Raw genomic sequence first — 13,124 nt, forward strand, 5'->3', positions numbered from 1 at the left:
CAACAAAGCAGAGTGCGTTCACTGCAAGATGAAAATTACTTTAAGAGCAGGTTCCACCACAAACCTCCATAGACATATGAGAGCTGTCCATCCTACAGTGCAGTTAGAGGAGAGAGGGCAAGCTAGCACACCATCTACAGATCCTGGTGTGTCTCATCCCAAAAAAACAGCAACTGCAGCAGCATCTACTGGCTTCCCCACACATGCAGGTATAACCTCTCCTACTGCAGCTCAAAGCAAAATAAGCCAGTTTATACCCAAAGTGATGACCCCATCCAAACAGCACAGCATTGATGAAGAGCTGGCTAAAATGATAGCTACTGATTTCCAACCCTTTTCCATTGTGGAGGACAGAGGTTTTAAAAGTTTTGTCAAAACTTTAAATCCCACAATACACTCTACCCAGTAGAAAAACATTGTCCCAAACAACAATACCTAAACTATATGACACAGAACGGGCATTATGGCAAGAAAGGGTGAAACAAGCTCCATCAGTTTGCCTGACAACTGACTGCTGGACCTCCAGAACAACCTGCTCTTTCATGGCTGTCACTTGCCATTCATTGAAAATTACAAGATGACATCTTGCCTTTTGGACTGCTTTGAGTTCACAGACAGACACACTGCAAACCTGGCAGAGGAGCTAGTAAGAGTGGCAAAAGAGTGGCAAGTAGAGGACAAAGTGGTGTGCTGTGTGAGCGACAATGCAGCAAACATCACCAAAGCCATAAAAATTCTGAAGTGGACCCACCACCCATGTCTGGCACATACACTAAACCTCATGATTAGAGATGCCCTAAAGGTGGTCAAACCAACCGTGGATAAGGTGAAGGCTGTTGTAGAGTTTTTCCACAAAAGCACAGTTGCAACACAGAGGCTAAAGTCCACACAGTGCCAGATGGGGATGCCTGAACTGAGGCCCAAACAAGAGTGTGCCACCAGGTGGAACTCAACATTTTATATGTTGAAACGAATTCTTGAAACAAAAGATGCCATCATCTCCACCCTGGCCCTCATCAATGCACCAGTTGATGCTCTATGTCAAGAGGAATGGGAGCTGGTGAAAGAGGTCTGCACCGTCCTGCAACCATTTGAGGAGGTGACTGTGGAGATAAGTGCAGACAGGTACCTTGAACCATTTTTTCATCAGTCACTATTATACATTGCAGAAACAATACAGTATAATGTGCCACATATAATATGCCACATACTTTAAAAAAAGCTTAATTTTAAAAGTTGCTGTTTTCTCTCCCTCAGCTATGTCTCGGCCTCAAAAATGCTCCTGCTATGTAAAGGTTTGCAGCGGGTGACAGCCCAACAGACTGTAACCATGCAGAAAGTGAAAGAATTGGTTGCAGCTCTTTGTTCAGCCATGGACCGGAAAATTTTCTGCGCATGGAGTACAACACTGTCCTCTCAGAAACCACATTATTGGATCCTAGGTTTAAAAAACTAGCATTCAATGACAACAGAGCTGTTGATGAGGCACTTCAGAGAATTAGTGCAGCAGCAGAAAAATGCACCCCTAGCAGCCAGCCACCTCTGCCATTAGAAGGCCAAGTGTATGAGGAACCACAAAAATCCTCTGTTGTTTGGAGGCTTTTTGATGAAAAGAGATACAGGAGATGCTACAAGAAGAAATCCTACAGCTGATGCTTTAATGGAGGTGAGGTCTTATCTCGAGGAGCCCATCATCCAACGAGCAGAAGACCCCCACTGAGCTGGTGGCAGGCCAAGGCCTCAGTCTTTCCACGCCTGGTGAAGGTGATGGAGGGGAGACTGTGTATTGTGGCAACATCTGTTCCTTCAGAGAGAATCTTCTCAAAAACAGGGCAGATAATCACAGAAAGAAGAAATAGGATCAGTCCATCAAAGCTGAGGCATCTGATTTTTTTGAATGCCAATCTTCAATGAGGACATTAATAATCTTTGCTTGAGTTTGGTTCTAGTTCTGTTCTGTGGATTTATTTGCTGTTTTGTTGTTAATTTGTGCAATAAAATGTTTGATTAAAATAAACAAAAGAATGGTTTTGTAACAAAATAAATGCACAAAATTAGGCAATTATAAGGATTCTCATAAAAACACTGCACATGAAAGGGTTTTCATCACACAAACCATTATTTTTTGCAAAGTTATGGTAAAATAAAGGCCTACAAAAAATCCTAAATTAAGAGCCGTTCAGGAGTCGAAAGAGCCGGCTCTTCTTTGGGAGCTGAGCCAAAAGAGCCGGCTACAAGAAAATAGCAAAAATTCAAAAAACTAACGCGCATGCACAATTTTTAGAGGGGAGGAGGCTTTTTTGTTTCTTAAAGTAATTTTCAGATACAATGAAAAAAAACAGGATAAACACAAACAAGAAACTTGTAAATAGTTAACAACGTAGCCTAGATTAACCTACAGTAACAAATTTTAACCGATTAATCACCTAATTTCGTTTGCTGCATGTTTTTTCAAAACACATGAAAAAATTTACAAACCAAAAGTTCACAACTACAGTCAGTTTGCAACCCGTCCCTTTGCCCCACCTAGGGGTAGTTTCGCGAATAACTTTAACATGCAACTGACTTGCAGTTAATGCCGTGGCCCTGTGGTGGCGGTACACGCGGCGGTAATAGGCATTTTGGTTTGCTCACCTACTGTATATTGTGGTTACGGCCCTGGATAAATGTACTCTTTATATTAATAAGTAAATTCAATTGATCTTGTCACTGTACAAATCTCCAGACAATGCAACTTAAAAAAAAAATTTCAGTGTCTAATTTCTGTTTAATTTATTGTGACGGGGCAAATTATAATCTATATAAAATGAAAACATTTACATTTATGTATATTTAATTTATTTGCATACAGTTTGAGTAAACAGCAATATTTTTTTTGAAAACATGTTTAAGTTTATTTAATTATATGCAATGTACAGTAAAAAGGAGCATTAATTGTATATTTGAATGTTTAAATATATATATTTAAATTTATAGAAATCTAATATAGTTACATGTACATAAATGTAATATGTTAAAAAACATAAATTAATATATGGACATATATTGCATATGAATATATTAATATAGTCTGATATCTAAATGGTTTTACATATAAAGGAAAAAATATAAGTAAATATTTCCGATAAAAATATATTTACATATGTTTAATATATGTGAAAAATATTAAAAAGCGGCCAAAATCAAATATTAAAATATATTTTTAAAATATTTCAAAATATATATACATATATTATATAAAATATATTTTCTTCTATTTAAATTTAAGATATATTAATAATAAATAAATTTTCATATATTAACATAAAATATATTTTTTCTATTTAATTTTAAGATATATTAATAATAAATACATTTTCATATATTTAAATATTTAAATCTGTGAGACTTCTGTATGGGAATAGCCAACTCTTTAGTTAATTACCTTTGATACCACATTCAGTGTTATGTAAAAGAACCATCATGACAGAAGTTCACACATTTATAAACTGTAAGAAATAAAAAGCTACAATTTGAGACCAGAAACGCATCACGTAACTGTAAGAGTAAATAATAATAATAATAAAAAAAGGAAGGTTGTAAATTAACTAATTTCTCTATCCAATACTGTCATGTCACGTTACAAAAGAACAAATGACTCGAAAGACTTGAGAGACGAACTAATCAATTCTCTTTCCAGCTCTGACTGCATAGGTTTAGCTTAAGAGGCTGTCATGTGATGAACAAACAACTCAAACCCGAAGACTTGTCAGACAGGAGGTGAGGTGAGCTAACCATAGGCTAAAGACCCAGGTAAACAATGATTTTTTTTTTCTGCTTCTTATAGCATTATAGTTTTGTATTGTTTGTAGTGTGATCAGCATTTGCATAAGAAACTTAGTAGATGTGTTAGGGAAGTAGCACGTAACATTTTAATTATATTTTGCTTAAATGAACGAAATGACTCGAAAAAAAGATTAGTTCATTTAGCTGAACAAGACTCAAAGGTCGTTGCCGAAATGAAGACATCGCATTGGGCCCATTGCTCGCGGCATAACTTTTAAAGTGCCAACCCATGCGTCAGCCAATCAGATCACTTATGCAAATACGCTAGCCAATGGCGTTCATGCAACACCAGAAAACTAAAGTGATTGAATGTTGTCACTATGACGGTCGTGTCAGCACCAAGCTTCAGAAACGCCGTCCATTAAGCATAAACATCGGCGCCCCGTCTGAATGTACCGTGAGTGAGCGCGCGCTAGTAATGACGTCATTGCCACGAGGCGGGATCATCAAAAAAAGCACCAAATTCTATTTAAAATATGCTTGTTTGAGATGCGCCTTGCCTGAAATGTCTCTTACAAAAAATGAAACCATCGATGGTTTGCAACATAATCTGTACATGTGTTGTTAGCAAGGTAATAAATATGATTTTAGCCATAATTTCAAATCGTAGCTACATTTCCCCAATCATTTCAAATGATAGAAATTAAACTATTATTATTATTATTATTATTTATTTATCAAATTATTTTTCTTTATCAGAGAGCTGCTCAAATCACAAACACACTCTTAATATGAAGATAATTCAGCATCAGAAGTTTGAGTGTGAAACTGTCTAGTTTTAGGTCGTTCAGGAATAATCCGGTATGTTCTGTTTGTAAGAATAAACTGATCATGTTCAAATGAACTCTTTCTCAGACTAATTCCACTAAATATCTTGTAGAGAAAATACAGATCTCTTTACCTGAAGTGACTTAATCTTGAGATGGTTGTCAGCCGTTCTTTCGTAACTAAAATAGTTGATTAATTATAGCAGCTGTAGTGTTTCAGAGCTGTGATCTCACTGTTGGGGTTTGAAAACATGTGAGTTTGACCTCAGTAGAGCAGTGATCATCTCTGAACCAAGATTAGACTGATGATGCTGTGAATCTGAATCATTCTGATGTCACTTCCTCTTCTTTCTGTAAGTGAGCTGCTGCACGCCATTAAACTCCTTTCAGTTAACAATTGAATGAGTTTAGATTAATTTAATTAACTAATTTGAACCTTCATTTTTAATAACATTTTATTTTAATTAAATCAATATCCATCTGAATTCAATTTGATTTAAAGTTTTATAAAATTAAATCAATATACAGTATGTGAGCAGATTACTTATCACAAGTTCTCCTTTTAAATCTTCTCTTTTATTATGGTCACTAATTTTATATATTAGATTTACATTACATTTACAGCCAAATATCTGAGGGCTTCTTAGGACTAATTAGATTGTGACAGAAGGGGAATCTGCTTTCAAGAGCCCAAAAAAATGTATTAATAAAACAATCTTCTGGAAGAATATTTTCACAAGTCTGTTTGTGTCAGTGTCACAGTTACAGTGTTACTTTAGTCTCATCTTCAGACAGCATGAACACATAATAGAATATGTATATAGTGGGTGGAGTTGACATCAGCTCACTCTGATTGGCTGCTCACTTAATGCAGCTTCCATTGGTCCATTTGTCTGAATGGGCAGGGCTTGTCCAGAATTAGATGAGCATCAGATTGTAGCCCAGCTGTGAGAAAAGGTAAAGTGTGTGGAAGTCCTTGGTTTATCAAAATGGATTTCTGAACTAACCAAAATAACGTCATATGAATTATTATGAACATGAATTAATCATTTCCATTCATTGTTCAGCTTTGCTTCAGTTTAACACATCCTCACATTCACATCCATGAGCACATGAAGGGGAATCACCAGATTTGTAAGAAATATCTCACCAAAGATGAAATATTAAACACAAGGGCAGAGGTTTTATTAAGAAAATTAGTAGCAATCATCTAAAATTTAAAAATAATAATAAAAAATAAATAAACTTAAAATGAACAGATGAGATAAAAGAATCACCATAACAAATATCAAACTGTCCATTACTGTATTTAATATTATATGTAAATCAGGCTATATACCAAACACAAGAAAATGACTTTGAACACTGCATGCAAATATCCATTAACTCCATATAAATGAAAATAAATGGATGACATCGCTATTTCTTCAGGGTGGTCAGAGTTTTTTCTTTGTTTTCTGAGAAGAAGAAAAATTAATAATATGATGAACAATCCTCTGTTTTTGCTATTTTAAATATTGTTGCAGATTGTGTGAGGCTGAAAAACTCACCAGCTCTTCTCGCACAGATGATCTGAAGAAGAATCACAGTAGGAGCAGCAAACACTGCAAACTCAACAATAATCACAATCACTGCAGGAAAGATGAGAGACACAATCAAGAGAAAAAAACAGACTCAACCTGTGAAACTGGGAATGAAATCAAAGCTATGACATGATGAACAATGTAAAGTCACATGGGTACCTCTGAATAAAGTCCTGCTGACTTCAGTTTCTACTGGATCTGTGATCATGAATATTAGTTCAGTTAAGACATAATGAACATGAAAACCAAACATCAATAGCTCATCATACTTGAGCTTCACGTCACAGAAATGATAAATTAACTCTGATGTTGCTGAAGATGAATGTTCAGACGCATCATAATACTGTAGGATATCAACATCATATTTTCATACTTCATCATTATAAGACATACAAAGTGAATGAGCTTTTTCAATGTCTGTGTTCCATCATCAGTTTGCAGTGGCAGTTATTGTGAAGAAAGGTGTTTCTATCAAGGCTATGAACCTCCAGCAAAGTACAAACGTGAGTTGGGACACTGTACAAATTGTGAATAAAAACAGAATGCAATGATGTGGAAGTTTCAAATTTCAATATTTTATTCAGAATACAACATAGATGACATATCAAATGTTTAAACTGAGAAAAATGTATCATTTTAAGGGAAAAATAAGTTGATTTTAAATTTCATGGCATCAACACATCTCAAAGAAGTTGGGACAAGGCCATGATTACCACTGTGTGGTATCCCCTCTTTTTTTTATAACAGTCTGCAAACGTCTGGGGACTGAGGAGAAAAGTTGCTCAAGTTTAGGAATAGGAATGTTGTCCCATTCTTGTCTAATACAGGCTTCTAGTTGCTCAACTGTCTTAGGTCTTCTTTGTCGCATCTTCCTCTTTATGATGCACCAAATGTTATATCACCCAGCCTTACCTGGATCCTTCTTCTACGCAGCCATGATACCTGGATCCTTCTTCTACGCAGCCATGATGTTGTAATTGATGCAGTATGTGGTCTGGGATTGTCATGTTGGAAAATGCAAGGTCTTCCCTGAAAAAGACGACGTCTGGAGGGAGCATATGTTGTTCTAGAACTTGGATATACCTTTCAGTATTGACGGTGCCTTTCCAGATGTGTAAGCTGCAGATGCCACACGCACTCATGCAACCCCATACCATCAGAGATGCAGGCTTCTGAACTTAGCGCTGATAACAACTTGGGTTGTCCTTGTCCTCTTTAGTCCGGATGACATGGTGTCCCAGTTTTCCAAAAAGAACTTCAAATTTTGATTCATCTGACCACAGAACAGTTTTCCACTTTGCCACAGTCCCATTTTAAATGAGCCTTGGCCCAGAGAAACGCCTGCGCTTCTGGATCATGTTTAGATATGGCTTCTTTTTTGACCTACAGAGTTTTAGCCGGCAACAGCGAATGGCACAGTGGATTGTGTTCACCGACAATTTTTTCTGGAAGTATTCCTGAGCCCATGTTGTGATTTCCATTACAGTAGCATTCCTGTATGTGATGCAGTGCCGTCTAAGGCCCGAAGATCATGGGCATCCAGTATGGTTTTCCGGCCTTGACAGAGATTGTTCCAGATTCTCTGAATCTTTGGATGAAATTATGCACTGTAGATGATGATAACTTCAAACTCTTTGCAATTTTTTCTCTGAGAAACTCCTTTCTGATATTGCTCCACTATTTTTCGCCGCAGCATTGGGGGAATTGGTGATCCTCTGCCCATCTTGACTTCTGAGAGACACTGCCACTCTGAGAGGCTCTTTTTATACCCAATCATGTTGCCAATTTACCTAATAAGTTCCAAATTGGTCCTCCAGCTGTTCCTTATATGTACATTTAACTTTTCCAGCCTCTTATTGCGACCTGTCCCAACTTTTTTTGGAATGTGTAGCTCTCATAAAATCCAAAATGAGCCAATATCTGGCATGACATTTCAAAATGTCTCACTTTCAACATTTGATATGTTATCTATATTCTGTTGTAAATAAAATATAAGTTTATGAGATTTGTAAATTATTCCATTCCTTTTTTGCTCACAATTTGTACAGTGTCCCAACTTTTTTGGAATCGGGTTTGTAAGTAAGAATTGGGCAGCTGTTACGGCTCAAATAGACAGTTATAGGACGCCCTCTTATGTCCCAAGATGGAAAAAAGAATGAAATTGTGAGGAGAGAGTTGAAGCTGTGAACTACATTTCACATACTGATTAAAAAAAAAAAAGTATAGTAAATGTAAATATCAGGATTGGAAAAAATAAACTAAAAAAAAAAAAAAAAAGGAGAAACAACCAGAGCATTGAAAAGACATTAATGTAAATCAGAAGAAGAAATTATGTTTCGCAATAATGAGGGTTGGTAGGATTTTGCTTAGACCAGTTTATATGCAGCTCTTCAGTTTTTCTGAATGAATGACCTTATTAAACCTCATGTCAGAGAGTCTTCTCAAAGTGAGTAAAGAAAGTTAGTTTCTCACCTGAACTCTTGACTGTATATGTGACTGAGGTCTTGACTTGATTTCTATGAGTAACTGCACATCTCCACTCTCTGTTGTGAACTTCAATCAGGAATGTTGTATTCAGAGTGACGATACAATGATCTGATGAGAATAATATCTGATATATGGAGTCTGATCTCATCAGTTTAACACCAGCCTGATTCACCCAGAACAGATGAATTCCCTCAGAACGGATCCAATCGTCACAAGAGACTTCATCAATTGAATACAACTGACAGGAGAGAGTCACAGAGCGGCCTGCGCTGATCTCAGAGACTGAAACAAAGAATAACACACAAATCACAGACTCTTCAATCATTATGAGAGTTTTAAAATAAGAATTTCATTTTAAATTGACCACATAATCATAAAATTACCATGAAGAACATGCAGATAAACACAAGCATCAGTTCCTTGTTGTTCTCCATTCACATATTGTCTGCAGGAGTAAAATCCACAATCTTCTTTTGAGACGTTCTTGATGTTCAGAGAGCAGTCAGACCTCAGACTCAGTCTCTCATGTCTCTCTGTGTCTGTCTTCTTTATCCCTAAAGCAATCAGTTCAACTGCTGCTAAATGTCTGAATCTGTTATAGTTCCATGTAGTTGATTTACAGTCAGGAAGAGCATTATTACAGCACAGACTGACATTTTCACCAGAACTGATGAATACATGAGCGCCATCCCCTCCACTGGAACCTGAAACACAAGAACATCCGAGTGATCATTATGTTATATATTAATAAATGAAAACATAAAACATACCAGCATAAAAAGCAGAAGATTCAGATCATACAGTTTTTTTTCCATCACTTAATGCAAACAACACACTCTCCAGAACAAACTGTTTTTCTTTATCAGAGAGCTGTTCAAATCACAAACACTCTTAACATGAAGATAATTCAGCATCATGAGTGTGAAACTGTCCAGTTTTAGTGCGTTCAGGAATAATCCAGTATGTTCTGTATGAAATAGAAGAATAAACTGATCATTTTCAAAGGAACTCTTTCTCAGACTAATTCCACTAACTGTCTTCAAGAGAAAATACAGATTTATTTACCTGTGAGAAGTGAAGAGAGAAAGATCAGTCCCAGCAGACAAAAATGATACTTTTGAGCCATGTTCTCTTTCTGTCAGTCTTCCTCTTCATTATATGCTCTCAACTCTTTCTTTAAATACTATCAGCTCGTCCTGTGGTTTTTAACTTCCTCTGATCTACAGACTGAGTGTTGAAATGTATTAGAGTTGCTAGTTACACAATGCCAATCATAATGGAGAAGTGTTGCTTCACATTTTTCTTGTAAATATTGATGAAATGTGTTATTTATCCTATAGAAGATATTTGTAGAAGTTGTTTTGATATTATGAAAGCCAGATGCATTTTGAAGGCTTCATGGTCTACATGTGTTACAGGGTGAAGTGAAGCGAGTGGATCCATGTGCATGCTTTTATTAAGAAACGTGGTCATAACAGGCATGGGTCAAACAAAGAGGGCAAGACACAAGAGTAGTCCAGTGAACAGGCGTGGGGTCGATCTCGGGCAAACAATGTCCAAACAAGGTAATCTAAAGGCTTAATCCAAAACACAGGCGATGGTCTAGGTGAGGGTTAAACAGTATCTGAACAGGGCGAGACGAGAGTGGCAATCCAAAGACAGGCAAGATATCCAAAACCGCAACTAGACTAAAAAGACCAAGACTAGAAACTAGGCAAACTCGGGATGGCTCCATAACATTGCTATCACAGACTAGCGATATGCGCAAACAATAGTCGGCCTAGAATGGTGGTGTCAGACTGATTTATATAGTGTGTGTTATTGGTAGAAGCTGTGTGTGATTGGTTTCAGGTGAGCTTGTGATTAGTGCAATGGAGCATGGGAAATGTAGTCCAGGGTGATGTAACAGTATGTGTGGTGTGAGAGTCAATATAATGGGAGGGCGACCTCTGGTGGCAAGTGGATGGAAGTTCATGGACAGGATTCGTAACAACATGACTGTAACTGTATGAAGGTAAAAGGATGGGTAATGCATATGTTGCACGCAAAGATTAATAAACCGTTGGCAGCTGATGTGATATGATATCTGCTAAATGACTAAATGTAAATGTAATATATGTCTCAGGGCTCATGGAAAGAGTTAAATAAAAGTTTATTTTTAAAAATAGACCAATAGGTAAAATCCCACAATTAAAGAAGAATCAAAGGAGCTAATGAATAATTGTGGAAAGTACACATAGATATGAACAGCTGGCATCTCAGTTTTGTTGTCTTTGTGCAAAATAAAGTCTAATTTTGACTTCTGGAACTCAGCGTCTCGACTGATTCTTCTGAGAGCGCAACAAGTTTCTCCATTACATATATCCACGACATAGACATAGGTATATATCCACTCGAATTCAAGATTTTACTACTATGTCTTTTCATTGACGCTTAAATGTAATGTACAGTACACTTACACTGTAATAGGAACAGTCCCTCACTTGTGATTGATATTCAATGACAGTTCATCAGTCATTGCTGATGTTGTGCTGAACTCGGTTCCTCCTATGTTTCCTATGAACTGCCTAACCATAAGCATAAGCATAACCACTAACATGGAGAAACACAAGGGAACATACTTTGACACAATGGTGAACATGATTTCACCAATAACAACATGTTCCTGGATCAACATTCTTGTCGATCCTGGAACAACATTCCAATCAACCAATCACAATCGAGGGATAAGTTTTCAAGAAATGTCAGTTTTAGGCTTACAATCAGGGTTAGATGCTTCTACACCCTTGTTATATACTTTTCATTTCCCTCTGACTTTAGGGATAACTTATGTGTAGGGCTAGGTTTAGGGGTAGGGATTGGGTTAGGTCTATATTTTTTATTTTAGGTCTATAAAAGATGTTGATCCAGGAACATTCAACATGTCTTACTTGGCAAAATCGTGGCGACCTTGACACGACAGGATGATTTCATCAAAATGTCCTGATTGAATTTGATGCTGTAATTAATGAAATAAAGAGATAAGGCATTTTCCTTTTTTGTGCTTTAATTATTTGATTTGGTCAGGCTAAGATTTTATTTTCAGTCAGACACGTTTTGGTTTGTGCAGTAAGCTGTAAACTGTATTATGAGTGGGTATAATCCTTATTGTGCTCTGCAAGCATTATTTGGGGTTTTCTGCTGTAGTCGTAGCATAAATTTTGCATAGTTCAGTCTGCAGGGTCTACTGGGTGTTTATCCCACTAAGTAATCAAAGTATTTTTTGCATTGCAGGTACATTCATTCATTTTCATCATGAAGACACGGTGAAAGTAAAAAAACAGCATGTCCTGTAGAACAGGAAGCTGCATTAATTCATAGGGAGTTAAATTTTCATCGGAAGAGGATTATTTAGATTTATTCACTATATCCTCATGCGTATTTATTTGAGCGGTACAGTTTTAAATTTTATTTTTCTGTGTGACATCAGAGATGCAGAGCACATTGATAAGGCTCCTGTATGCAAAGCGATAAAGAAAGTGTGCCTCGCTCTCACAGTCTTTCTGAGAAATTCTGTGTAGTTTCCTGAGCACAAAACCATCAACTATAAAGCTGAATACAGTATGGCATCGGAGGACGACAGATGGAAGGGTAGCTCAAGATATATGCCATAACCACCAACACAGCTGTTAAATCTTGCTAAATCTTTATTTACTACAAACACAAAAGCAACAGTTATTCTTTTTCCTCTTGGATTTTAATAATCTAATAAGTACTTGGTATTGTGGCCTTCTCCTCTTTATCTGTTCTTCATTATTTTGCGAGTCTTCTTGCTGTTGACTGAATGCAAGTAAGATGTTAATTTCATTACTCTAATTAAGAATGGCAACAGTTTGGATTAGAGAACATTTAATTATGTGGAAAGAGCACATGACTATGTGGAAAAAGCTGCTGCACACTGAAATAGACACTGAATGATATTTATTGAAAATGTCAAATGTTTGTAAAGTCATGTACTTTAACAGAATGTTTTGACTTCAGTTTTGTGGAATTATACATAAAAAAAATATCTGCATGAATCAGAAACCGCAGACGAGCTGAACGAGATGCAGATTCACTCTCTGCCAGCAGGTGGAGCTTAAAGCGTTTCCCTGCACTTATGAACTTTAATATGCATTATACACAGGCAAGATGAAAAGAAAAAATACCATCTAAACTTTTCTAAAGACAGTAAGTTCCCCTCAGACATGCCTTCATATAAACTCCTACCCCTAAATGAATCGCGATTTGTTTAGCATCTCAACCCATTTAAATCATCACATATTTGAATCAATTTTCAACTGGCTCACGGTTAATCGTTACATCCTTAGTATACACATTACACAACTGGATGACAATGTGCTACTGTTGTTTATTCATAGTTTCTTATATGTTGTATCATACGTGCTTTAAAATGATGAACATATATTTAATCAAGAATATA

General features: G+C 36.6%; 1 protein-coding gene across 1 annotated transcript; it reads right to left on the minus strand.

The window, feature by feature from the left end:
• Nucleotides 1-8,260: 8,260 nt before the first annotated feature.
• LOC122144048 lies at nt 8,261-9,817 on the minus strand. The gene is made up of 3 exons (XM_042754698.1): nt 9,778-9,817; nt 9,046-9,366; nt 8,261-8,944 (listed from the first exon to the last, which is right to left on the minus strand). Exons 1-3 carry the CDS (start codon nt 9,815-9,817, stop codon nt 8,604-8,606), a joined length of 702 nt encoding a protein of 233 aa, XP_042610632.1. The 3' UTR covers nt 8,261-8,603.
• Nucleotides 9,818-13,124: the final 3,307 nt, after the last annotated feature.

Source organism: Cyprinus carpio, unplaced genomic scaffold (genome assembly GCF_018340385.1).
Source record: "Cyprinus carpio isolate SPL01 unplaced genomic scaffold, ASM1834038v1 S000006585, whole genome shotgun sequence".
Lineage (NCBI taxonomy): Eukaryota > Metazoa > Chordata > Actinopteri > Cypriniformes > Cyprinidae > Cyprinus > Cyprinus carpio.